This window comes from Schistocerca gregaria, chromosome X (genome assembly GCF_023897955.1).
Source record: "Schistocerca gregaria isolate iqSchGreg1 chromosome X, iqSchGreg1.2, whole genome shotgun sequence".
In the NCBI taxonomy this organism is placed as follows: domain Eukaryota; kingdom Metazoa; phylum Arthropoda; class Insecta; order Orthoptera; family Acrididae; genus Schistocerca; species Schistocerca gregaria.
The window spans coordinates 816,678,881-816,706,805 of NC_064931.1; the positions used below are offsets into that span (position 1 = coordinate 816,678,881).

The window sequence follows — 27,925 nt, forward strand, 5'->3', positions numbered from 1 at the left end:
AATGAAAGAAGATTGTATACGTTGAAGAGGTCTAGAGACACAGCAAGGTATCAGATTGAATATACACACTAAAGCAAAGAAAACGACGCAACTTGGAGGAATAATACGAATAGACGAAAATCGGTAGTTGTGGTGTACATGTATAGGGTGAAAAGTATTGAAACCGACAAACTCTGGGAGGTTGTAGGGGAAATCAAAACAAATATTTTTCCCTAATGTCATTTTCTCCTATGAGGATTTTTTAAACCGGTGGAGGCGGTATTACGCTCTTCAGTTGTTACACGGCATATTACGCTCTTCACTTGTATAGGCAACTGCTGTCCACCATTGTAGTAGTGTATTGTCTCTGTTTACTAATGGAGCGATACACCTGGAAGGAGTACAATGATATGGTTGGTGTGTACTACGTAGCGCACCACAACGGACGAGCTGCACAGCGGGTTTATCAACAAAATATCCTAATCGCCGTATCTCGCATCATACGACCTTTGCTGCTGTGTACCAACGTCTGCGTGAGACCGGGTCATTTAGCAGATTACCCGGACAGGGCTGCCGTCGCACGGTAAGAACGCTGCAACTTGAGGAAGCTGTCTTGCAGTATGTGGAGAGAGCTCCTTCAATCAGCACTCGTGAAATTGCACGTAACATGGGGACGAATCAGACCAATGCAAGAACAGTCCTTCGAGAGCAATTGATACTTCCATTACACTTACAGCGTGTCCACAACCTGGAACCAGTTGACTATCCACCCAGAGTACCCAGAGTACAGTATTCGCAGTTGTACCTGGAACAGTGTGAAATGCATCCTACATTTCCATCCTCTGTGTTGTTTACCGATGAAGCAACGTTCGGGCGTGATGGAGTCTTCAACATGCACAATTCGCATGTTTGGAGTGAGGATAATGCACATGCCACAGTTACTAGCGCTCATCAAGTGCGGTTCTTCGTTAATGTGTGGGTCGGTGTTGTTGGGGAATGTTTAATTGGGCCGTATCTGCTACCTAGGTCATTAAATGGCAGGCACTACTACAATTTTCTCGCCAGAGCATTGCCGGAACTGCTGGAAGACGTCCCGCACCCTAAAAGACAACGCATGTGGATCCAACATGACGGGGCGCCGGCACATTTCAGTCGTCATGTGCGTCTATTCCTGGACCGACGGTACCCAGAAACGTGGATTGGCAAAGGTGGTCCGGTACCATGGACTGTTCGATCCCCAGATATGTCCCCTCTGGACTTTATGTGTGGAGAGAGATGCGCAACCTTGTTTACGCAACTCCTGTTGCATCAGAAGAGGATCTGGCTGCCCGGATAGTAGCAGTAGCAGGAACAATTCAGGATACTCCTGGGGTTTTTGCCCGTGCCAGACAGAAGATTATCCGACGGTGTAATCTTTGTTTACGTGTCAATGGAGGAATTTTTGAAAATCTGCTGTCATTGAAATTGGGTTGTGTTAATGTGTTGTCTCTTAGGCATAAAAAATTAAAAAATGTTTGTTGGTTTAATTAATTTGCGGTTTAAATACTCCTCATAGGAAAAAATGGCACTATGGAAAAATATTTGTTTTGATGTCCCCTACAACCTACCAGAGTTCGTCGGTTTAAATAGTTTGTATAGACAGAAGGATTATCACAGTTTCAGAAAGTATGGATGATTTATTCAGGAGAGATAGCGTCACAAACTGAGCAAGTCAGTAAGGCGTTGGACCACCTTGAGCCCTTAAGCAAATAGTTATTCTGCTTGGCACTGTTTGATAGAATTGTTGGATGTCCTCCTCAGGGATATCGTGCCAAATTCTATTCAACTGGTGCGTTAAATCGTCAAAATCTCGAGATGACAGGAAGGCCCTGCCCGTAATGTTCCGAACGGTCTCAGCTGGGGAGACATCGGACAACGCTGCTGGCCAAGGTAAGGTTTGGCAAGCAAGAAGATAAGCAGCACAAAATCTGACCTTGTGCTGACGGGCATTATCTTGCTGAAGTGTAAGCCGAGGATTTCCTGCCATGATAGGCAGCAGAACGGGGTGTAAAAAATCGTCGACGTACCGCTATGCTGTAAGGTTGCCGCGTGACAACTAAAGCGGTCCTGCTATAAAAACAAATGACAGCCCGGGCTGTCACTCCTCGTTGTCGGGCGGTATGGCGGGCGACAGTCAGGTTGGTACCTCCAGACACGTCTTCAGCCTGGAATCTCATTGACTGGACTAGAATTGTCAGCAGTGATGATACCTGCTTTGAACTGAGCCCGCCAGCCCAAGTGGCCGAGCCACTCTAGTCTGTAACAGCGCGACCGCTACGGTCGCAGGTTCGAATCCTGCCTCGGGCATGGATGTGTGTGATGTCCTTAGGTTAGTTAGGTTTAAGTAGTTCTAAGTCTAGGGGACTGATGACCTCAGATGTTAAGTCCCATAGTGCTCAGAGCCATTTGAACCATTTTGAACTGGGGGGGGGGGGGGGGTTGTTTTGGGGAAGGAGACCAGACAGCGAGGTCATCGGTCTCATCGGATTAGGGAAGGATGGGGAAGGAAGTGGGCCGTGCTCTTTGAAAGGAACCATCCCGGCATTTGCCTGGGACGATTTAGGGAAATCACGGAAAACCTAAATCAGGATGGCCGGACGCGGGATTGAACCGTCGTCTTCCCGAATGCGAGTCCAGTGTTTAACCACAGCGCCACCTCGCTCGGTTTTGAACTGAGCCCCGATGAGCAGCAAAGACGTGTCCGGAGACGCCCCGGACAGCGTTGGGATGTCAAACTGATTGTCGCCCACCATACGGCTCCATACAAGGAGTGATACTCTGAAGTGCCATTTATTTTCATAGCAGGATCGCTCTGGTTGCTATCGGCGACATCCTTACAGAAAAGCGGTACGTCCACGTCCCGTTCTGTTGCCCTTCATGGCCAGAAATCCTGGGTTTACATTTCAGCAAGATATCGCCCGCCCGCTCTCGCGATAATTTACACCGCTTGTTTTCGTGATACCCAACCCTATCTTTTTCAGTAAGGTCGACGGGTCTCTCCCAAATTGAGAACGCTCGGAGCATTATGAGCAGGGCTCACCCGAACATCTCAGGATTATGACGGTCCAACGCGCCAATTGGACAGAAGTTTGCACAATATCCTTCAGGAAGACATCCAACAACTCTATCAATCAGTGCTAATCAGAATAACGTCTTGCATAAGGACCAGAGGTATATCAATGCGTCACTGACTTGCTCAATTTGTGTAGCTGTTTCTCTTGAACACATCAACCAATTTTTCTGAAATTGTAATCGTTTGTTTGTCTGTAGATCTGCATCACATTTATCGGTTTCCGACCCATTCTCATAATTCATACGTGGTGCGTATTTTCTCCACTTTTTTTGTCTTACAGTGTGCAGTGGAGACGCAGATTTTTGGGAACGATATTTTAAATTGTGAGAGATATCCAGGGGCAGACGTGGACTCTGACCATAATTTATTGTGTGTAAACCGTAGATTGAAAGTGAAGACATTGCAAAAAGGTCCGAAATTAAGGAGATGGGACCTGGATAAGTTTAGAGAACCAGAAGTTGCTGAGACTTTCAAATGGAACATTAGGAAACGATTGATTGAAACAGGGGAACAAAATATAGTAGAAGACGAATGGGTCGCTTTGAGAGATGAAGTAATGAAGGCAGCAGAGGGTCAAATAGGTAAAGAGACAAGAGCTGCTAGGAAATCTTTGGTATTATAAGAGATACCGAATTTCATTAATGAAAGTATAAAATATAAAAATGTAGCAAACAAAGCTGCCGAAAGGGAATTTAGACGTCTAAAAAGGAGATTGGTAGAAAATGTAAAACGTCTGAGTAGGAGTGGATAGAGGACAAATGTAAGCCTCTAGAAGCATATCTCTAGGGAAGAAAATGGACGACTCCTATAGGAAATTTAAAGACACCTTGGGAGAAAAGACAAGCAACTGTATGAATATCAAGAGCTCAGATGGAAAACCAGTATTAAACAAAGAAGGGAAATTCAAAAGATGGAAGCAGTATGTAGAGGGGATATACTAGGGAAATGAACCTGAAAGCGATATTATAGAGAGAAAAGCGATGAAGATGGGCGATACGATATTGCGAGAAGAATACGAGAGACAACTGAAAGACGTAAGTGCAAAAAAAGGCCCTGGAATAGATGACACTCCCTCAGAGTTATTAAGATCATCGAAAGAGCCAGACGTCACAAAACTATTCCACCTGGTATGCAACAGGTATCAGATAGGTGAAATACCCTCAGATTTCAAGAATAATTTAATAATTCAAAATAAAAAAATCAAGTGCTGACAGATGAGAATATTACCGAACTATCTGTTTAATAAGTCACGGATCATATGTACAGATACGAATTATTTACAGAATAACGAAAAAACTGATAGAAACAGAAGTCAGGGAAGATACGTTTGGATTCCAGAAATATGTGGGATTACACGAGACAATACTGACCCTGCGACTTCTTTCAGAGGATACGTTAAGGAAAGGCAAGCCTACGTTTATATCTTTTGCAGGCATAGAGAAAGCTTGTGATAATATTGACTGGATCACACTTTAAAATTATAAAAGCAGTAGTGATAAATACAGGGATACAAATGTTACACAGAGCTTGTACAGAAACCAGATGGCAGTTATACAAATCGAAAGGCATGAAAGGGAACTAGTGATTGTGAAGAGAGAGAGAGAGAGAGAGAGAGAGAGAGAGAAAGAGAGAGAGAGAGAGAGAGAGAGAGAGGCAGCATTGTGCTGCCATTCCCGATGTTATTCAATCTGTTCATTGAGGAAGCGGTAAAGGAACCGAACGAAAAAATTGGAGGATGAATCAAAGTTTTGGTAAAGGAAATAAAAATTTTGGGCTTGCTGATGACATTGTATTTCTGTCATAAACAGCAAAGAACTTGGAAGAAAGTTGAATGGAGTGGACATCAGCTTGAAAAGAGTTTGTAAGACGTGAATCAACGAAAGTAAAACAAGGGTAATGGAATGTTGCAGAATTAAATAAGGTGATGCTGATGAAATTAGATTAGGAAATGAGACACTAACAGTAGGTGAGTTTTACTATTCAAGAAACTGAATAACATTATGGACAAAGTAGAAACTATGTATAATGTAGAATGGCAATGGCAACGATAGCGTTTCTGAAGAGGAGAAATTTGTAAACATCGATTATGGACTTAAGTGGTGCTACAGAAAACGTGGTGCTACAGAAGACTGCTGAAGATTAGATGGATAGATTGTTGTTGTTGTTGTGGTCTTCAGTCCTGAGACTGGCTTGATGCAGCTCTCCATGCTACTCTATCCTGTGCAAGCTTCTTCATCTCCCAGTACCTACTGCAACCACCATCCTTCTGAATCTGCTTAGTCTATTCATCTCTTGGTCTCCCTCTACGATTTTTACCCTCCACGCTACCTTCCAATACTAAATTGGTGATCCCTTGATGCTTCTTCTGGTCAAGTTGTGCCACAAACTTCTCTTCTTCCCAATCCTATTCAATACTTCCTGATCAGTTATGTGATCTGCCCATCTAATCATCGGCATTCTTCTGTAGCACCACATTTCGAAAGCTTCTATTCTCTTCTTGTCCAAACTATTTATCGTCCATGTTTCACTTCCATACATCGCTACACTCCATACAAATACTTTCAAAAATTACTTCCTGACACTTAAAACTATACTCGATGTTAACAAATTTCTCTTCTTCAGAAATGCTTTTCTTGCCATTGCCAGTCTACATTTTATATCCTCTCTACTTCGACTATCATCAGTTATTTTGCTCCCAAAATAGCAAAATTCATTTACTACTTTAAGTGTCTCATTTCCTAATCTAATTCCCTCAGCATCAGCCGACTTAATTCGACTACATTCCATTATCCTCGTTTTGCTTTTCTTGATGTTCATCTTATATCCTCCGTTCAAGACACTGTCCATTCCATTCAACTGCTCTTCCAAGTCCTTTGCTGTCTCTGACAGAATTACAATGTCATCGGCGAACCTCAAAATTTTTATTTCTTCTCTATGGACTTTAATACCTACTCCGAATTTTTCTTTTGTTTCATTTTCTGCTTGCTCAATATACAGATTGAATAACATCGGGGACAGGCTACAACCCTGTCTTACACCCTTCCCAACCAGTGCTTCCCTTTCATGTCCCTCGACTCTTATAACTGCCATCTGTTTCTGTACAAATTGTAAATAGCCTTTCGCTCCCTGTATTTTACCCCTGCCACCTTTAGAATTTGAAAGAGAGTATTCCAGTCTACATTGTCAAAAGCTTTCTCTAAGTCTACAAATGGTAGAAACGTAGGTTTGCCTTTCCTTAATCTTTCTTCTAAGATAAGTCGTAAGGTCAGTATTGGCTCACGTGTTCCAGTATTTCTACGGAATCAAAACTGATCTTCCCCAAGGTCGGCTTCTACTAGTTTTTCCATCAGCCTGTAAAGAATTCGTGTTAGTATTTGGCAGCTGTGGCTTATTAAACTGATAGTTCGGTAATTTTCGCATCTGTCAACACCTGCTTTCTTTGGGATTGGAATTATTATATTCTTCTTGAAGTCTGGGGGTATTTCGCCTGTCTCATACATCTTGCTCACCAGCTGGTAATTTTTTGTCAGGACTGGCTCTCCCAAGGCCGTCAGTAGTTCTAATGGAATGTTGTCTAGTCCCGGTGCCTTGTATCGACTCAGGTCTTTCAGTGCTCTGTCAAACTCTTCACGCAGTATCGTATCTCCCATTTCATCTTCATCTACATCCTCTTCCATTCCCATAATATTGTCCTCAAGTACATCGCCCTTGTATTGACCCTTTATATACTCCTTCCACCTTTCTGCTTTCACTTCTTTGCTTAGAACTGGGTTTCCATCTGAGCTCTCGATGTTCATACAAGTGGTTCTCTTATCTCCAAATGTCTCTTTAATTTTCCTGTAGGCAGTATCTATCTTACCCCTAATGAGATAAGCCTCTACTTCCTTACATTTGTCCTCTAGCCATCCTTGCTTAGCCATTATGCACTTCCTGTCGATCTCATTTTTGAGACGTTTGTATTCCTTTTTGCCTGCTTCATTTACCGCATTTTTATATTTTCTCCTTTCATCAATTAAATTCAATATTTCTTCTGTTACCCAAGTTTTTCTATTAGCCGTCGTCTTTATACCTACATGATCCTCTGCTGCCTTCACTACTTCATCCCTCAAAGCTACCCATTCTTCTTCTACTGTATTTCTTTCCCCCATTCCTGTCAATTGTTCCCTTATGCTTTCCCTGAAACTCTGTACAACCACTGGTTCTTTAAGTTTATCCAGGTCCCATGTCCTTAAATTCCCACCTTTTTGCAGTTTCTTCAGTTTTAATCTACAGGTCATAACCAATACATTGTGGGCAGTGTCCACATCTGCCCCTGGAAGTGTCTTACAATTTTAAACCTGGTCCCTAAATCTCTGTCTTACCATTATATAATCTATCTGATACGTAAAGATACTACTAAAAGATGGATAGATAGTGTATCTAATGAAGAAGTACTGAACACAACTGAGAACGAAATAAATTTGTGTCATAATTTGGATGAAATATGGAATCTGTTGGTAGACCATATTCTGAGACATCAAGGTATCATCAATTTAGTTATGGAGGAAAGATTCTTTTGGGAGAGCGTAAATATTGTAGAGGGAGATCTATAGTCGAATAGAGTAGGCACGTTCAATTGGATGTCGTTTGCAGTAGTTATTTGGAAATAACGAAGCTCGCATAGAGTAGCCTAACGTGTAGAGCTGCGTCAGATTATTCTTCGCACTGATGACCACAACCAGAACATGCCCTGAAGCCTGATAATGAGCGCTAATGGCTCGAAACGTGTCGCTAATAAATTAATACCACAAGACTGATAATGTGACACATGGTGAGTGGTTGCTATACATATATATACCCACTGATACCTTTTGTTTATTTATTTTGCACTTTCGGTTAAGTGCATGCTACTGTTCTTTTTATAAAAATAACAGCGACGTATTCAACCAGCTCTTCGTTATAAAAGAGCCCAGGACAATTAGTGTGGTTGCTGTTCGGTTCGCTACTAGATCCGTATTATCCCTAGCAGCACTTACATCTCAAGTGATTTAAGCAAAATATGAAATACCTGACTCTGGATAGCCAGTCGTGTATTTGAACTCCACTCCTCAATGAGGGTTCAGATTAAACTGAAACATGGACGTACGTAGCCTCTCATTATGGACCTTTGCCCATAACCTGTTGAAGCGTATGATAAACATCTTGTAAAATATCTTTGTAAATACTTATCGGCGTCTAAAAGTTTTTTTTAATCAATCTGCGTGGCCACTGCGATTAAATTTATAATAATATTGTGACTACTATAACTTCTCTTAAGATGATATTACAACAATTACTACTGAATGCTCGTGAACTTCAGGCTAACTTGACAGTCTTTGATTCGCAGCTGTTGTTGATGATAAATTTAGACAACACTGTTCGTGGAGCGCAGCTATCTGGTACTGACAAATATTATTGCGATCTCGACTGTTGTTTTAACCAAAGTTCTTTATGAGATCTCGCTGAAGTAAGTATTTAAAATACTGTTTTAATTTGATTTTATAAATCTTAATGTGTTTCAGATCTTACAGTCAGCCTGTGAGGCATTTTACAACACTAATACAGAATAATAAATCCATCAGTAAATGATACAATTATCCTTTTTGATGGCACTAATGAAGAAATTGACACATTAGCAACCAAGCTGAGCAGCATGCACAATAACATCAAATTCACTGTTCAACATGAATCCAATAACAGCATCAATTTCTTAGATTTAAAAATTTCCGTCAAAAACCAGAAACAACACTTTGAAATTTACTGAAAGCAAACAGCCTTAGATGTGTGCATCAACAGCTCATCTTGCCATACAAACCAACATAAGATGGCATACTTCAGGTCCATGCTTAATCGCCTGCATAAAATTCCACTGGAACCAGTTGAACAACATAAAGAAACCAATATAATCAAAGCCATGTCCGCCCCCGGTAGCTAAGTGGTCAGCGCGACGGAATGTCAATCCTCAGGGCCCGGGATCGATTCCCGGCTGGGTCGGAGATTTTATCCGCTCAGGGACTGGGTGTTGTGTTGTCCTAATCGTCATCATTTCATCTCCATCGACGCGCAAGTCACCGAAATGGCGTCAAATAGAAAGACTTGCACCAGGTGAACGGTCTACCCGCCGGGAGGCCGTCGTCACATGACCTCGAGGAAAGCCATAGCTCTCAACAATGGATATAACCCACACATAATTGATAAATTATCACAAATATCCAAAAAACAGCAAACAACAAAGCTCCACACCAGACACCTATGCAGTCAACAGAAAAGTCTGCAGAAAGCAGCGGAAAATATGTCTCACTTCCTTTTCTAGGGAGCATATCCCATAAAATAAGTAATCTATTCAAAACGACAAACATAAATATAAGCTTCCACGCAGACCATAAACTTCAGCAGCTAACCATTCATAACCCCCCCCCCCCCCCATGCAAACGATCAGGTATATATAAACTCAGATGCCAAAACTGCCCTTCCTTCTATATTGGACAGAGTGGGAGAAGAACATTTAGATGCCATACATCTGAACAATCAGCATTCGCAATGCACACAACTCTCAGTAAACATGGAGTAAAAAACACTGAAGACCTCATGTTGAGAAAGGTAGCCTCATGAATCTGCTTGAAGAGATAGAAATATATACACATAAAAGCAAATCACCACGTCATATTCTTAATGAACAGACGGACGATGCTGTGGTGAGTACGCATTAGGAGTGATTTAAAATGGAATGATCATATAAAGTTGATCGTCGGTAAAGCAGATGCGAGACTGAGATTCATTGGAAGAATCCTAAGGAAATGCAATCCGACAACAAAGGAAGTAGGTTACAGTACGCTTGTGCGCCCAATGCTTGAATACTGCTCAGCAGTGTGGGATCCGCACCAGGTAGGGTTGATAGAAGAGATAGAGAAGATCCAACGGAGAGAAGCGCGCTTCGTTACAGGATCAATTAGTAATTGCGAAAGCGTTACGGAGATGATAGATAAACTCCAGTGGAAGACTCTGCAGGAGAGACGCTCAGTAGCTCGGTACGGGCTTTTGTTAAAGTTTCGAGAACATACCTTCACCGAAGAGTCAAGCAGTATATTGCTCCCTCCTACGTATATCTCGCGAAGAGACCATGAGGATAAAATCAGAGAGATTAGAGCCCACACAGAAGCATACCGACAATCCTTCTTTCCACGTACAATACGAGACTGGAATAGAAGGGAGAACCGATAGAGGTACTCAGGGTACCCTCCGCCACACACCGTCAGGTGGCTTGCGGAGTATGGATGTAGATGTAGATGTATCGAGAGGTTGTAACAATGAAAAATTGTACTGAAATGCAGGAGGATCTGCAGCGAATAGACGCATGGTGCAGGGAATGGCAATTGAATCTCAATGTAGACAAGTGTGATGTGCTGCGAATACATAGAAAGATAGGTCCCTTATCATTTAGCTACAAAATAGCAGGTCAGCAACTGGAAGCAGTTAATTCCATAAATTATCTGGGAGTACGCAATAGGAGTGATTGAAAATGGAATAATCATATAAAGTTGATCGTCGGTAAAGCAGATACCAGAGTTAGATTCATTGGAAGAATCCTAAGGAAATGCAATCCAAAAACAAAGGCAGTAGGTTACAGTACGCTTGTGCGCCCAATGCTTGAATACTGCTCAGCAGTGTGGGATCCGCACCAGGTAGGGTTGATAGAAGAGATAGAGAAGATCCAACGGAGAGCAGCGCGCTTCGTTACAGGATCATTTAGTAATTGCGGAAGCGTTACGGAGATGATAGATAAACTCCAGTGGAAGACTCTGCAGGAGAGACGCTCAGTAGCTCGGTACGGGCTTTTGTTAAAGTTTCGAGAACATACCTTCACCGAAGAGTCAAGCAGTATATTGCTCCCTCCTACGTATATCTCGCGAAGAAACCATGAGGATAAAATCAGAGAGATTAGAGCCCACACAGAAGCATACCGACAATCCTTCTTTCCACGTACAATACGAGACTGGAATAGAAGGGAGAACCGATAGAGGTACTCAGGGTGTCCTCCGCCACACACCGTCAGGTGGCTTGCGGAGTATGGATGTAGATGTAGGTGTAGAGCTAGCCAATGCAACCTTTCTACAAAACTTCACTCACCTATTATCCCGTCTAAAACATAAATAAACATTACTCCTTTTAACAACAACAAGCCATCAATAATACAAATAAAGTATTACTTCATAATATGGCTGCCTGCTCAATCACACATTATTGCAAATGTAAAATTGATTTAAAAAGAAAAATGGTGTGCCATGCTACATTAATGTAATTACTACTGTCACATTATTCATGTATCTCATGTATATGTTGTCACCTGTTTATTGCATTGTATTTACACAATACCATATAAGTAACATTCATACAACTGGCCATCACATTTTCCCAATTTCTTTGTAATTAATGCTCACTGAATATGGTATTCTTTGCAGTGTAAATACTTGCAATGATACCTTGATCCCTTGAAAAAAAAAGTATTTTACTGCTACTATACTTGATTCAAAATTCATTGCACCATATGCTAATATAATTGTTACTGTCATATTATTCATTTTATCTCGCCTCTATGTTGCTCCTTGTATCTAGCACAGTATTGACATAATACCATAAAAGTAGCGATCACACAAGCGTGTTACTACATCTGTCAAATTCATCTGTAATATTATATGCCCATAATGTAAGGATTATCGTTGTGTTTTAATTTTCATTATGTTATGTTATTCTTTAAAAACAGTCATACTGTGAAATCAAAGCCATCTGTATATTGTGATGACTCTGAGAGAGAACGTCTCTGATACTGTTGTATTTGTAAATCTGCAATCTTTGTGATAACTTCACATGTGGCAAATTCTTCTTGGTGTGTGTGTGGTGCTTTGCACGATATGGTGATGTGCAAATTACGTAAGTGCTGGATACATTTTGGAAAATTCGAAAAATACAATACTCCAACTTCGCAACAAAATTGCGCGGAATTTTCGACGTAAGTACCTTAACCGCTTAACCTCACATGTTTAATTACTCTGTATTTCATCGTTTGAAGATTAGTTATTTTCACATAGGGCGCTTCTAACACTGTTTTCTACCGTAGGGCAACAACACACTAAAAATACTTCGCCACAGTGGAAGAATAAAAATCGAAAACGGATGATAATGTAAAGTGTGTCTTGCAGGTCATGTGAACAGCCGTCTGATGATGAACTTTCCAGTTCGAAACCGGTAACGGCGCTATTTACCTAAATAAATAGCAGTATTAATAGTGGCTGGTTGCTGTCTTCTTCTTTGTAAGAATTAACCTACATTAGTTGTAGATTTTGCCTGACCAGAGTTATGACAACAACAGATAATCTGTAAGAAGTTGGCCATGCACAGAAGTGAACTCTTCCTGCTCGTGAATTAGTTCTCATCTCATTCAGTGAGGGATATTTGAACGAAAGAAAATAAGGATGACGACACACGTCCATGAATACTGGCCATAACACTGCGCTGAACCGAGGAATGTTCATTGACGTCTCATTTCTGTACGGCGCAGTGTTTTCTGACGATTATAATGACTGAAAATTACACAGATACGTCCAGGTGTCTACAGTTTGAAGATGAAATGTTAATACACTCCTGATCTCACTGTGCATTTATTAAAAACAAACTATCCGGTAGGAGTCGAGGACGTTGACCTTGGCTTACCGCTTCCGCTGTGGCGGGTATCTCTGGCTCCTCCACTTCTTGAAAGAACCACAGCAGCTTGTTCCTCATGTGTGGAAGGAATAACTGATTTATCTCGTCCAGCTGTAAAGAAAATCCGCATTTAAGTATTTTAATAAGTATTATGTCACTTAGGTAGTAAGTATAGGCATAAAGAAAAGATAAAAACCTAATTTATTATATACTCTGGTATTTCGTTTTGGGCACTGGATTGGTGATAAAGGACGTGAATAGCAATGTGGAGTTCCTGTGAAAACTGTAGTTTTTGTATGTAAGTTTCATAACAGTGTTAGCGTATTACTCATTTTGGAGAATTCCTGTCAACAGAATAACAACAGAATCAGCAGAAGGGTGTTGACGAAGCAGTAACAGCAGCCACTGAAAAACTACCATTTCAAAGATGCAGTGGTTAAAAAGACATGACGACTGTGCTAAAGAGTTGCTCTCCCTTACTTTTCTCTCTCCTGTGGATTGCTCGCATTGATATATCTGTGACAGTCCTCCAAGAAGTAAAGTTTGGAGTTACTACACTCCTGGAAATTGAAATAAGAACACCGTGAATTCATTGTCCCAGGAAGGGGAAACTTTATTGACACATTCCTGGGGTCAGATACATCACATGATCACACTGACAGAACCACAGCACATAGACACAGGCAACAGAGCATGCACAATGTCGCCACTAGTACAGTGTATATCCACCTTTCGCAGCAATGCAGGCTGCTATTCTCCCATGGAGACGATCGTAGAAATGCTGGATGTAGTCCTGTGGAACGGCTTGCCATGCCATTTACACCTGGCGCCTCAGTTGGACCAGCGTTCGTGCTGGACATGCAGACCGCGTGAGACGACGCTTCATCCAGTCCCAAACATGCTCAATGGGGGACAGATCCGGAGATATTGCTGGCCAGGGTAGTTGACTTACACCTTCTAGAGCACGTTGGGTGGCACGGGATACATGCGGACGTGCATTGTCCTGTTGGAACAGCAAGTTCCCTTGCCGGTCTAGGAATGGTAGAACGATGGGTTCGATGACGGTTTGGATGTACCGTGCACTATTCAGTGTCCCCTCGACGATCACCAGAGGTGTACGGCCAGTGTAGGAGATCGCTCCCCACACCATGATGCCGGGTGTTGGCCCTGTGTGCCTCGGTCGTATGCAGTCCTGAATGTGGCGCTCACCTGCACGGCGCCAAACACGCATACGTCCATTATTGGCACCAAGGCAGAAGCGAGTCTCATCGCTGAAGACGACACATCGGGATTCGTCCCTCCATTCACGCCTGTCGCGACACCACTGGAGGCGGGCTGCACGATGTTGGGGCGTGAGCGGAAGACGGCCTAACGGTGTGCGGGACCGTAGCCCAGCTTCATGGAGACGGTTGCGAATGGTCCTCGCCGATACCCCAGGGGCAACAGTGTCCCTAGTTTGCTGGGAAGTGGCGGTGCAGTCCCTTTCGGCACTGTGTAGGATCCTACGGTCTTGGTGTGCATCCGTGCGTCGCTGTGGTCCGGTCCCAGGTTGACGGGCACGTGCACCTTCCGCCGACCACTGGCGACAACATCGATGTACTGTGGAAACCTCACGCCCCACGTGTTGAGCAACTCGGCGGTACGTCCACCCGGCCTCCCGCATGCCCACTATACGCCCTCGTTCAAAGTGCGTCAACTGCATATATGGTTCACGTCCACGCTGTCGCGGCGTGCTACCAGTGTTAAAGACTGCGATGGAGCTCCGTATGCCACGGCAAACTGGCTGACACTGACGGCGGCGGTGCTCAAATGCTGCGCAGCTAGCGCCATTCGACGGCCAACACCGCGGTTCCTGGTGCGTCCGCTGTGCCGTGCGTGTGATCATTGCTTGTACAGCCCTCTCGCAGCGTCCGGAGCAAGTATGGTGGGTCTGACACACCGGTGTCAATGTGTTCTTTTTTCCATTTCCAGGAGTGTATGTGTCAATAAACCGTTTTCTTCAAGGTACTTCATAATGTTCGAATACAGTATATGTTCCAAAACCCTACTGCAAATCGACGTTGTGATATAGGCCTGTAATTCACCGGATTACTCCTACTTCCCTTTTTGGGTATTGGTGTGACTTGAGCAACTTTCCAGTCTTTAGGTACGGATCTTTCTGTGAGCGAGTGGTTGTATATAATTGCTAAATATGGATCTATTTTATCAGCATGCTGCAAAATACCAACCCGAATTCTTTACAGACGAATGGAAAAACTGGTAGAAGCCGACCTCGGGGAAGATCAGTTTGGATTCCGCAGAAATGTTTGAACACGTGAGGCAATACTGACCCTACGACTTATCTTAGAAAATAGATTAAGGAAAGGCAAACCAACGTTTCTAGCATTTGTAGACTTAGAGAGAGCTTTCGACAATGTTGACTGGAATACTCTCTTTCAAATTCTAAAGGTGGCAGGGGTAAAATACAGGGAGCGAAAGGCTATTTACAATTTTTACAGAAACCAGATGGCAATTATAAGAATCGAGTGGCATGCAGAGAAGCAGTGGTTGGGAAGGGAGTGAGACAGGGTTGTAGCCTGTCAGCGATGTTATTCAATCTGTATATTGAGCAAGCAGTGAAGGAAACAAAAGAAAAATTCGGAGCAGGTATTAAAACCCATGAAGAAGAAATAAAAATGCTGAGACAACAAAGGACTTTGAAGAGTAGTTGAACGGAATGGACAGTGTCTTGAAAGCAGGATATAAGATGGACATCAACAAAAGCAAAACGAGGACAATGGAATGTAGTCGAATTAAGTCGGGTGATGCTGAGGGAATTAGATTAGGAAATGAGACACTTGAAGTAGTAAAGGAGTTTTGCTAATTGGGGAGCAAAATAACTGATGATGGTCGACGTAGAGAGGATATAAAATGTAGATTGGCAATGGCAAGGAAAGCGTTTCTGAAGAAGAGAAATTTGTTAACATCGAATATAGATTTAGGTGTCAGGAAGTCATTTCTGAAACTATTTGTATGGAGTGTAGCCATGTATGAAAGTGAAACATGGACGATAAATAGTTTCGACAAGAAGAGTATAGAGGCTTTTGAAATGTGGTGCTACAGAAGAATGCTGAAGATTAGATGGGTAGATCACGTGACTAATGAGGAGGTATTGAGTAGAATTGGGGAGAAGAGGAGTTTGTGGCACAACTTGACAAGAAGAAGGGACCGGTTGGTAGGACATGTTCTGAGGCATCAAGGGATCAGAAATATAGCATTGGAGGGCAACGTGGAGGGTAAAAATGGTAGAGGGAGACCAAGAGATGAATACACTAACCAGATTCAGAAGGATGTAGGCTGCAGTAAGTACTGGGAGATGAAGAAGCTTGCACGGGATAGAGTAGCATGGAGAGCTGCATCAAACCAGTCTCAGGACTGAAGACAACAATAACAACTCTGAGATGAATTTGACTTGTATACAATCATGGCCGGTGGCCTTGCCTTTATTAAGTGAGTTAAGCTTCTTTGTTACAAGGAGGATATCTACTATGTATCTCCTCTTGGCAGTCGTTCTTGATTGGAATTCAGAAATATTTACTTCGCTTTCTAGGGCGAGCGAGCCGTGTACTTGCCTAACGTTGCGTGCAACACGTTACACATATTCTCTGTAAATCTGAAGATGTGCTATTAAATATTAGTCGATCTTTTAGACTCTTAGTATATCAAATTCTATGACAACAACTGTGGTGTCACCGCCAGACACCTCACTTGCTAGGTGGTAGCCTTTAAATCGGCCGCGGTCAGGTAGTGTACGTCTGACCCGCGTGTCGCCACTATCTATGATTGCAGACCGAGCGCCGCCACACGGCCGGTCTAGAGAAACTTCCTAGCACTCGCTCAGTTGGACAGCCGACTTGGCTAGCGATGGTTCACTGACATCTACGCTCTGATTTGCCGAGACGATAGTTGGCATAGCCTTCAGCTACGTTATTTGCTACGGCCTAGCAAGGAGCCAGTATCCGTACTATTGATATTGTGAATCATGTACCATAAAGGGCGACGGTCGTCATTAATGGATTAGAGTTAAGTATTCCACCAGCTACGTCCGTTTTTCTCAATTCTAATTCCCTTGTCATGTTCCAGACCTCACACCAGCCTGCGTGAGCTAACACGTGTGCATTTCGGCCTCCTTTAACCGTACGGTTGGCTCTCCTGCCAACCACAACAACAACCATACTGTCAAAATTTCAAATCAGTAATTTCAGTACTTTCGGAGATGGAAATTTGTACCTAAAACACATAATAACCGTGCTGGCATTGTGAAGCTGAGTAATGGACTGTAATGTTTTCGTCTATACTGTCAACTGAAACTACAACCAAGACGATAGGTTCATATAATCTAATTTCCTGGAATTTGCTTTAATTTCGTTATAAAAAAATTCTGACGTAATTAAAAGTACATTAGAAAATTATTATTTCATCGTGTTTTGGTTGTGTCAGTGTTTTGGAGAGAGATTGAGCGAATGGAGGACATATTTAAAGTTAGAACGTGATATTGGATTAAAACTATGTATATGTATGCATGTGAAAGTTTTTTTTTTTTTTTGCAGTAGGGGAATTTGTGACGTTTGAGTGAGCTTGATTTTCTAAAAGTCATCCAGAAGTGGCGTGGAGTATTAAATTTATTAGTAATTTATTTTCTGAAAAACCCGTATTTCGTATTCATTAACTTTTATTTAGTTTCGGAATTACGAGATTTCTAGTCTAAATTACGTAGTGTAATCCGATTGGCTGATATTAGAAACACCGCGAGTATAGAAGTGGACGAGATGATCTGATTTTCTGCTTAACATACTAGCCAATAGGAATTCAGCATTTTCCTCGTATCTGAGTAGGAATTTGTGCCTCAGATCTATAAGTCGATATAGTCGCTGGGGATACGTCTTCTGGTAAACGCCAATGTTAAATCACGGTGATAAAATTTGTGCCAAAAACAAAGCCGGCCGTTGTGGACGAGTGGTTCCAGGCGCTTCAGTCCGGAACTGCGCTGCTGCTGCGGTCGCAGGTTCGAATCCTGCCTCGGTCAGGGATGTGTGTGATGTCCTTAGGTTAGTTAGGTTTAAGTATTTCTAAGTCTAGAGGATTGATGACCTCAGATGTTAAGTCCCATATTGTTTAGAGCCATTTGAACCAAAATGAAGAAATTCGCGCGTTTGATTGGTTCTCGTGTCAGGAACTAAAAGCGACTCCAGTGCTGAGTATTTAGTGAAAGTTTGATGATGATGATGATGTTTGGTTTATGGGGCGCTCAACTGCGCGTTTATCAGCGCCCGTACAAATTCCCACCGTTTGCTCTGTCCAATCTTGCCACTTTCATGAATGATGATGAAATGATGAGGACAACATAAACATCCAGTCCCCAACCAGGCCGGAAATAGAACCCAGGACCCCGTGATCCAGAGGCAACAACGCTAGCCACTAGACCACGAGCTGCGGACTGTAAGTTTGAGCCTTGTGAGTGATTTATTTAAAGAGATATTTGCGTGTGAACATCTCATGCCGTCCATAAACTCCGCGTGGCGTGTTTCGTGCAGATTACGAGATATTACGGCGAGCACTTCTTTAGGAGCTTACTGAACGACTGAATGTGTTAACTAGGAAGGAGTCCTGGGTCAGTGACTGTTTAAGACGTTTAAAACATTGCGTCGGACTAAATACCTTCTGGCTGCCTTTGGTGTAAACTTGTTACAGAGACAGTAAGCAACATTGCATAGTTGATGTCGGGATATTAAATACGGACTTGACAGCCATTTTCCTTGTTTTAAAGACAATAAACCAAATGAAAGGAGATTTTGGCATTTTTTTCAAACTACTCATGCAAGAATCCCGAACGATCGATAGTTTTTAACTTTCAGCTACTACCCATGAAGTAGAGTATGGCCTTTTGTATGGTATGTATTTAGTCGAATTTTCGTCAACGCTGCTTCTGTCGGTTCAACCTGTACCTACTATCGCAGAGTAAAGGGGCAGAAAACCTAAAGCCTATCCAGGTAGGTGGACAGATTGTTTGAAGGATAGTGAGAGACCAACCCGCCCTCTGCGCAGTGTTAGTCACGTTTCTTGTTTTTAGTATAGTGCAATGAAAGTGAAGACAAATGAGGATAGTTTATGCCTATTTGATGCATAATTTAGCGCACATTAAAGGCTATATCACTGAGTGTTTGTATCGATAGCGATTTCTAGGATGGAGGTGCCACGACAGTTTATCTTGGCAGCAACTGATCGTTATCTCAGGGAGCATGGGACTTTGAACCCTGCTAATTGTAACTAGGGGAGATCTAGGAGGACGAGCACGCCGCAGCTTAAGGAAGACAATTCGTCATGCATCTGACGACGGAATAGAGTCAGCATATGACGTGAAGCTGTAAGAAGTAGTGCTGACTATATTATCGTCTGTATAATGTTGGACGAAACCTAGTTGTAGCTATACCATTTACAACCTGTGTAGGCGTTACGGGTAGCTGATTTTCCTGCACAGTTACGCCTTTATGAATAGTTTATTCATCAATGTGGCAACAACTATTTCAGTGAAACTGGGCTATCCACGTATGAGGTACTGATTTATCTTTATGAGACTGTGAACTTTCATAAGCGGCTCGTATGAGCGGAAGTGAACCTTCATGCAACTGTCGAAAAATTTTCTGACAATATTCGGGCCAGCATTGTTGGTCTGTCAGTGCCTCATGTTCTTCTGCCCATACTCAGTGGACACATTCACAATACGTTCTTAGTTATCGTGTTCTCCATGCGTGATGTAGCTCCTCCTTATTTCAGCGTCTTTTGCCGTTGTTTTTTTATATTCATTTCCGTGACAAGTGGTAAGGTGAATAGTAAGATGCAGAATTGATCTATGGATTTCACCTCCTACGAACCAAAACCTTTATTTATGGCCGAATTTGAAAATTCGTTAGCATCTTAACCCCAGTGTAAGATGCAGTCTTCGTGCCCGTATTGTGAATGGTTACAATACCATACGCAATTCTTTAGGAATACATCAGTACATCCGGGATTCAGTTAGACGCTTGGGTAATGCATTTATCGGTGATAATGGTGAGCGTGCTAAAAATTTCACGTCCAAAAGAGTAACATGGCCAGTTAGCAGTTCTGTAAAGTTACCGCCACCTCTATCGCAATTATTCCGTATGCTGGGTTTGACGGTGCACTTCGCCATTATGGTCACAACAACAGCAAGCAAGTATGCCCTCTAAATTTTGTGCTGCTAGCACAAGGAGTGAAAGTCGATCTTACCTAAATCATCCCTAGTGCTATTAAACCAAGCGTATCAAGGCATTTACCGGAAATTTCCAAAGTACTTTGATACACGGTATAACTATTTTGGCAGACAACGCCGGTAGGTACCCTGTTTGTTTACATTGGTAAGGTAAACAGATCAAATAGCAACTCTGAAATACAATACTGTCACTTCAAAATGCCCTGAGCCCCATACAAACATCACACAAAACATGTAAACGCTCATCAACAGAAATACTGAAATAAAATAGCTCATTAGTTTCTTTTTCTTTTCAATGAATTTGTAGTAACAGTTCACATTAATTCATAGTCTTTACGGAAAGAATTTAGCGGAAGACACCCTTTTCTTTACCAAAAAAACACTATTATTTAAATCCGAACGCAAATAGTATTTAGTGAAAATACTTCTGAAATTCAATGCACTGACGATTCCGATACTAGACATACTGCAAAACTATTTCACATTCAAGAACGGATCACTGTAATTGGAACATTGAAAATTTTCCGAAGTCTCGCTCTTTTGTGCACTGCCTCGGAAACTCGACGACCAAGGCTAACACATTTCGATTGGTTATCACACCAGGCAATGCATTGTTCCACACTGTAAGGTTCATTTCAGTCAATGCTCACAGAATTGTTTAGTTGCACTGGGCTCGACTGCTTAATCATTATCAAATGCTCATATACACTGAAGCGCCAAATAAATTAGTGTAGGCATGCATAATCAAATACAGAGATATGTAACACAGGCAGAATACGGAGCTGCGTTCGACAACGCCTACACTATGTGATCAAAAGTATCCGGACACCCCCAAAAACATACATTTTTCATATTAGGTGTATTGTGCTGCCACCTACTGCCAGGTACTCCATGTCAGCGACCTCAATAGTCATTAGGCATTGTGAGAGAGCAGACTGGGGCGCTCCGAGGAACACACGGACTTCGAACGTGATCAGGTGATTGGGTGTCACTTGTGTCATACATCAGTACGCGAGATTTCCACTGTCCTAGACATCCCTAGGTCCACTTTTTCCGATGTTATAGTGAAGTGCAAACGGGAAGGGACACTTACAGCACAAAAACGTACAGACCGACCTCGTCTGTCGACTGACAGAGACCGCCGACAGTTGGAGAGGATCGTAAAGTGTAATAGGCGGATATCTATCCAGATCATCACACAGGAATTCCAAACTGCATCAGGATCTACTGCAAGTACTATGACGACGCCTCGCTTCGTGTAAGGACGATTGAACAGTGGAAAAGCGTTGTGTGGAGTGACGAATTACGGTACACAATGTGGTGATCCGATGGTAGGGTGTGGCTGTGACGAATGCTCGGTGAACGTCATCTGCCATCGCATGTACTGCCAACTGTAAAATTCGGAGGCAGTGGTGTTATGGTGTGGTCATGTTTTTCAACCCCTTGTTGTTTTGCGTGGCACTGCCACAGCACAGGCCTACAATGGTGTTTTAAGCTCCTTCTTGTGAGCTCCACTGATGAAGAGAAATTCGGGGATGGCGATTGTATCTTTCAACACATTCGAGCAGCTGTTCATAATGCACGGGCTGTGGCGCAGTGCTTACACGACAGTAACATCCCTGTATTGGACTGGCCTGCAAATCGTCCTGACCTGAATCCTACATCACAGCATTGGGATGTTTTGGAACGCCGACTTCGTTACATGCCTCACCGACCGACATCGATACCTCTCGTCAGTGCAGCACTCCGTAATGAATGGGTTGCCATTCCCCAAGAAACCTTCCAACACCTGATTGAACGTATGCCTACGAGAGTGGAAGCTGTTGTCAAGGCTAAGGGTGGGCCGTCACCATACTGAATTCCTGCATTATCTATGGAGGGCGCCACGAATTTGTAAGTCATTTTCAGCCAGATGTCCGGATACTTTTGATCACATAGTGCATAGAAGACAAGTGTCTCGGGCAGTTGTTAGATCGGTTACTGCTGCTACAATGGCAGGCTGTCAAGATTTAAGTGAGTTAGAACGTGGTGTTATAGTCGGCGCACAAACGATGGGACACAGCATCTCTAAGGTAGCGATGAAGTGGGGGTTTTCCCGTACGACTGTTTCACCAGTGCACCGTGAATATCAAATCTCCGATATCGCTGCAGCTGGAAAAAGTTCTCACAAGAACGGGACCAACGACGACTGAAGAGAATCGTTCAACGTGACGGAAGTGCAGCCCTTCCGCAAATTGCTGCAGATTTCAATACTGGGCCATCAGCGTGCGTACCATTCAACGAAACATCATCGATATGGGCTTTCGGAGCTGAAGGGCCAGTCGTGTGCCCTTGATGACTGCACGACACAAAGATTTACGCCTCACCTGGGCCCGTCAACACCGACATTGCACTGTTGATGATTAGAAACATGTTGCCTGGTAGGTCGAGTCTCGTTTCAAATTGTATCGAGCGAATGGACGTGTACGGGCATGGAGACAACCTCATGAATCCATGGAACCTGCATGTCATCAGGGGACTGTTCAAGCTGGAAGACGCTCTGTAACGGTGTGGGGGTGTGTGCAGTTGGAGTGACATGGGACACCTGGTACGTCTAGATACGACTCTGGCGGGTGACACGTACGTAAGCATCTTGTCCGATCATGTGCTTCCGTTTATGTACATTGTGCATTCCGACGGACTTCGGCAATTCCAGCAAGACAATGTAACACCCCACACGTCCAGAATTTCTACAGAATGGCTCCAGGAACACTCTTCTGTGTTTCAACACTTCTGCTGGCCACCAAACACCCCAGACATAAACATTATTGAGCATATCTGGAATGCCTTGCGGCTTGCTGTTCAGAAGAGATCTCCACTCCACCGAACTCTTACGAATTTGTGGACAGCCCTGCAAGATTCATGGCGTAAGTTCCCTCTAGCACTATTTCAGATTTTAGTCGAATCGATGTCACGTCGTATTCCGGCACTTCTGAATGCTCGCTGGGGCCATACACGATATTAGGCAGGTGTACCAGTTTCTTTGGCTCTCCAGTGTATGTTGCTTGGCCGACGCCTGCACCAAAGCATATTAACTCATCATTTCACTGAGGTTCGTACTTGAGGCCAAACAATATTTATGGGGTATCTATAATGACTGGAAGATCTTCCAGCCCGAACGGCCGGGTCCCCCCGGGCTGTGGTGAGCAGGGGTTGGCAGACAGCTGACACACAGGCAGTAAGGCAGCTGTAGCATAGCGTACGTGACCTTACTGTCCTGGCCTGGTGCCAGCGAGCAGGGGTCGCAGAGAGACTCACGCACGTGCAGAACGCGTGCAAGAGTGCTACATGATGGGTAGCCCGTGCTAGTTGCGCGTGCCTGCGAGTGAGCTCACGGGCTCTGCATCGTCCGAGCCCCATGATGCAGTACTGGAACAGCCTATTCGAAACCATTACAGCAAATAAATTTTGTGAGCATTGACTGAAATAAAGTCTGTAGTGAGAAGAAATGTGCTCACTGGTGCTCTCAACCAGTAACATGGAAATTACGAACAGATTAACAACGTAATTCAGGGAATTTCTTACAACATTTTGGGATCCTTTAATATGATACGCACACATAGATTTCACGCTTTTTAAAAGGTGTCGTTGCAGCTTTCACCGATCAGCAGCTGTTATATTAAATGAGGTCGAAGGTAGTTTCACAGAGCCGCTTAGGTCACGAGTACCAATACCGCGTAATAGTAAAACACGCTAAGGGGGAAAAACTTTGGAAGAATAGTTACAGCCTTCCAGAACTACGAAAGAATTAAAACTGGGATGCTTCTTATCTCTTACATTATCTGAAATATACATTCACGAAGCCATAGACCTATAGAGTAGAAAATCTGCAGGAATGGGCAATCAGACAACAAAGGATTAATATTTGTACACCTTCTTATGAGATGACTGGGTATTGGTGGTCAGTGAGGAAGATGAAATCTGCTTTGTGATAAGCAAATTATTAGAGAAATACTGAAAACAAATTTCCAAAAGACTCTACCTGTGCAGTGGAGAAAATGTATGGAACATAATAGTACAGAGCCAGCACGTCAAGGCATGTAAAAATTGAAATATTAGGGTAGCTTACTATCGGAAGACGGAACAAGTAATTGGGAAATACAGAAACGAGTAGTCCGTGGGAAACCCAGAAGCTAAACTCTCTATATTGTCTCCTAAAATAAGTTGGAACGTAAAGACCTTTGGATGAAAGTGCTGGAATCTTACTGGAAAAAGACAAAACAAATTGAGAGTTGTAGGAATGGACTATCTCAGAAGATCGTGTAGAATACAATGATTAGTGAAATGACCCAGAGTCATGACAGTTATCACAGACTGAATGGAAGAACGGCAGCTCGTCTGGAATGGACAGACAATACAAATGACAGATGACAGATAACCAAAGATCTTAATGTACTACCTGGGGGAAGAAGGAGTAGACGAAGTTCAACGGTTGCCTGGATAGATGGGGTAAAGGAGGCTATGAGGAAAATAAAATTAGAAGAAAACGAGTAAAAAGGCGACGGGTATGTGGGATGCGGCGACATCTGCAGGAACCCCACGAGAGAGGAGAGAGAGAGAGAGAGAGAGAGAGAGAGAGAGAGAGAGAAAGAGAGAGAGAGAGAGAGAGAGAGAGATACGTTACATTGTGCCAGTACATTCTGTTACTATTTGCTTTCCATGATTTGTGTAAAATGAAGAGCTGTAGAATACGCATTTTGACACGGAGGAAAGTATTTCTTCACCCATGTCCATATAGGACATTTCCTTCCTCTGTGGGTGAAAGATGTGTCTTGAAAGTTTGGTAGTAGGTTTTTGTTACTTCGTGTTAGGGAAAAAGACATCAAGTGAGTGAGGAAAGCCCTATTATCAGTTTCAGGTTTCTAAGTCAGTATAAGGACTGTACGCTGTACGAAAACTTAAGAACCACACAACAGAATGTTTGTTATGGACAACACCAAGAGCTGCAGTGCAGTAATTTTCTGAGGACGGCAACATATCTACCATTCCTCTATCACTCGTCGATAGCGCCGCCTACATTCCAACTTCCCTGCCGTAAGGGTACCTACTCCTCATCAAACGTCAGGCACCACAGGGATAACCTTCATGTGCTCGCGCTAGAAACAGTCACACGAGCGCTCGCGTGGGCGGTCGGCCGACCGCCCGAGAGTTTTCATCAATCTCTTGAGATTTTCCGTTTTTAAAGGTCATATTTCCGTAAGATATTGACATAGGATATCTCACACAATATTTCAAACACACTTGTAATCAAAATTATTTATTTAACAATAAAATATACGATGGGATACAAAAAGGAAGCCAAATACCCAAATGAAATATAAGAACATTTTTGTAATTGGAATGGTTTGGGACTATATAATGTAATACTTAAGACTAGAATTATTCACTGTCTTAACTCGTCAAAAGAAAAGCTAGTTTTGCTTTGAAAAAAGAATTTTTGATTGAAAACGTCACAAACGTTTCTGTCAGATGAAAAATGCTGATCAGTCTGTTTTCATTTCATTTTCGTTTTGAGGCTGACAACAATTATTGCACGTAACTGTCGTGGTTGAATGACGTAGACAGACGTTTCTTCCACATTCACCGCATTCTCGCTTTGTTTTTATATTGCTTTTTGAGCCACACAAATAACATATTCCTCTCCTTGTAGGGGTTGATACAGCTCGATAAACTACGTCACTCTCTCTGTAATTTTCCAAAAATACTAACAAATCTTTTGGTAAATGCTTCAATTTAGCTCTTTCTTTCAGGTTTTCGCTCATCAGTTCCAAAGATAACGCATGTAAGAATTGTCTTCTGGTTTCTTCTTTCATATTACCTGTGTAGAATTGAAAAATGCGTAACAAATTTATTCCTGCCAAATCAAGTAAGAGGAAAAATATACATGCAGGCCTTGTGTTCTTCTTGATGTTGAAATTCTGGAGCACTTGCACATTCACTAGAGAATTGGAAGAGTCTATAAAAGTGAGGAATTATAGGGGAATTACAACAAGAAATACTTACATTCCGAAGTAGACGAGTAGAACAAAGTCTCGTAAGCGCTAGCAAGGTGGTAACTGACCGTTTTTGTAAGTGCCGTAAGCGCTCGCAAGTCGGTAAACTGACCGCCAAACGTGTTCGGACCTATTTGAACTTGTCCTAAGAGGCAGAGAGGTGCGACTTGGGCGAACTTCGAGCAGCATCTGTCGGATAAAGATGCAGCTAGAGAATACATGTCCTTCCCGCCGCCTCGTTACCTTTGTGGAGTAAGTACGGCGCGAAATTGCAAAAAGGCGGTCACCTCACCGCCCGCGCGAGCGCGTGAAGGTTAAAGCAAAGAATTACATCGTTTCGTCTGGAAACATGATCATTAGCATAAAGTCAAACGTGATCCGTGGATGGGTAACGCATATTTCATGGTGGCCTTGGCTTAGGTAGAAAAATGGATGGTTCAGTTTTGTAATGGCCTTATCCAGAGCAGTAAATGTTAATTAGGAGCAGGTTAGTACTTACCATGTTTCCATCGAAGACGTAGTCCATGAGTTCGGCGCGCGGCAGGCCGGTGCCGTCGATGAGGAGCTGGAAGGTGAACTCGAGCCGCGGGTCCATCTCCCCGCGGCGAGCCTTCCGCTCGCACTCCTCGCGCCGCCTCTGCAACACCCACGCACAAATTATTGGCCATACATATAGTATTTAAGTGTTAAAATAGTAATAACCCTTTAAAAAAGCACACTTGTCTCTTTACAGCGCTGCGGGTGGTGAAGACGTACTACCAGCCGGTCATGTGAACCCCTACAGCTCACGCGAATCTTGACAGAGAGGTAGTGTGTATGTAGCAACTGACTGTATGGAATGAGCTCAGTGACACGAGTCGACAGGAAGACATTATAGGACAGCTCAAATGAGCTTTGGCATTTACGCGTACGTATTGCCACACCGCAAATGCTGTTGTCAATTATTGCAGATCCATTTCAAAAGATTTCCGTGAGAACCGGATGAAGGAACTGTATGCAGTGGACATTTCGCGTCGGTAACCACGCAAAAGGCTGTTACTCATAGCGTCACATGGATTCCGGAAACAGCGATCGTGTGAGACCCAACTCGCTTTATTTGTTCATAAGACCCTAGATAAAATAAAAGAACCAGAGGTTGTACGGAGTTTCAAGGAGAGCATAAGGGAACAATTGACAGGAATGGGGGAAAGAAATACAATAGAAGAAGAATGGGTAGCTTTGAGGGATGAAGTAGTGAAAGCAGCAGAGGATCAAGTAGGTGAAAAGACGAGGGCAAGTAGAAATCCTTGGGTAACAGAGGAAATATTGAACTTAATTGATGAAAGGAGAAAATATAAAAATGCAGGAAATGAAGCAGGCAAAAAGGAATACAAACATCCCAAAAATGACATCGACAGGAAGTGCAAAATGGCTAAGCAGGGATGGCTAGAGGACAAATGTAAGGATGTAGAGGCTTATCTCACTAGGGGTAAGATAGATATTGTGTACAGGAAAATTAAAGAGACCTTTGGAGAAAAGAGGACCACTTGTATGAATATTAAGAGCTGAGATGGAAACCCAGTTCTAACCAAAGAAGTGAAAGCAGAAAGGTGGAAGGAGTATATAGAGGGTCTATACAAGGGCGATGTACTTGAGGACAAAATTATGGAAATGGAAGAGGATGTAGATGAAGATGAAGTGGGAGATACGATACTGCGTGAAGAGTTTGACAGAGCACTGAAAGACCTGAGTCGAAACAAGGCCCCTGGAGTAGACAACATTCCATTAGAACTACTGACGGCTTTGGGAGAGCCAGTCCTGACAAAACTCTACCAT

General features: G+C 42.9%; 1 protein-coding gene across 1 annotated transcript in view; it reads right to left on the bottom strand.

The window, feature by feature from the left end:
* The window catches only part of LOC126298335 (dynein axonemal heavy chain 5), a gene marked incomplete at its 5' end in the record, with an annotated part of 791,472 nt that extends 764,713 nt beyond the window's left edge, over positions 1–26,759 (bottom strand). Inside the window, 4 exons of the mRNA XM_049989632.1 lie at positions 835–864; positions 6,087–6,110; positions 12,833–12,919; positions 26,610–26,759. Coding sequence (XP_049845589.1) covers positions 835–864; positions 6,087–6,110; positions 12,833–12,919; positions 26,610–26,759 — 291 coding nt within the window. The remainder of the gene's footprint in view (positions 1–834; positions 865–6,086; positions 6,111–12,832; positions 12,920–26,609) is intronic.
* Positions 26,760–27,925: the final 1,166 nt, after the last annotated feature.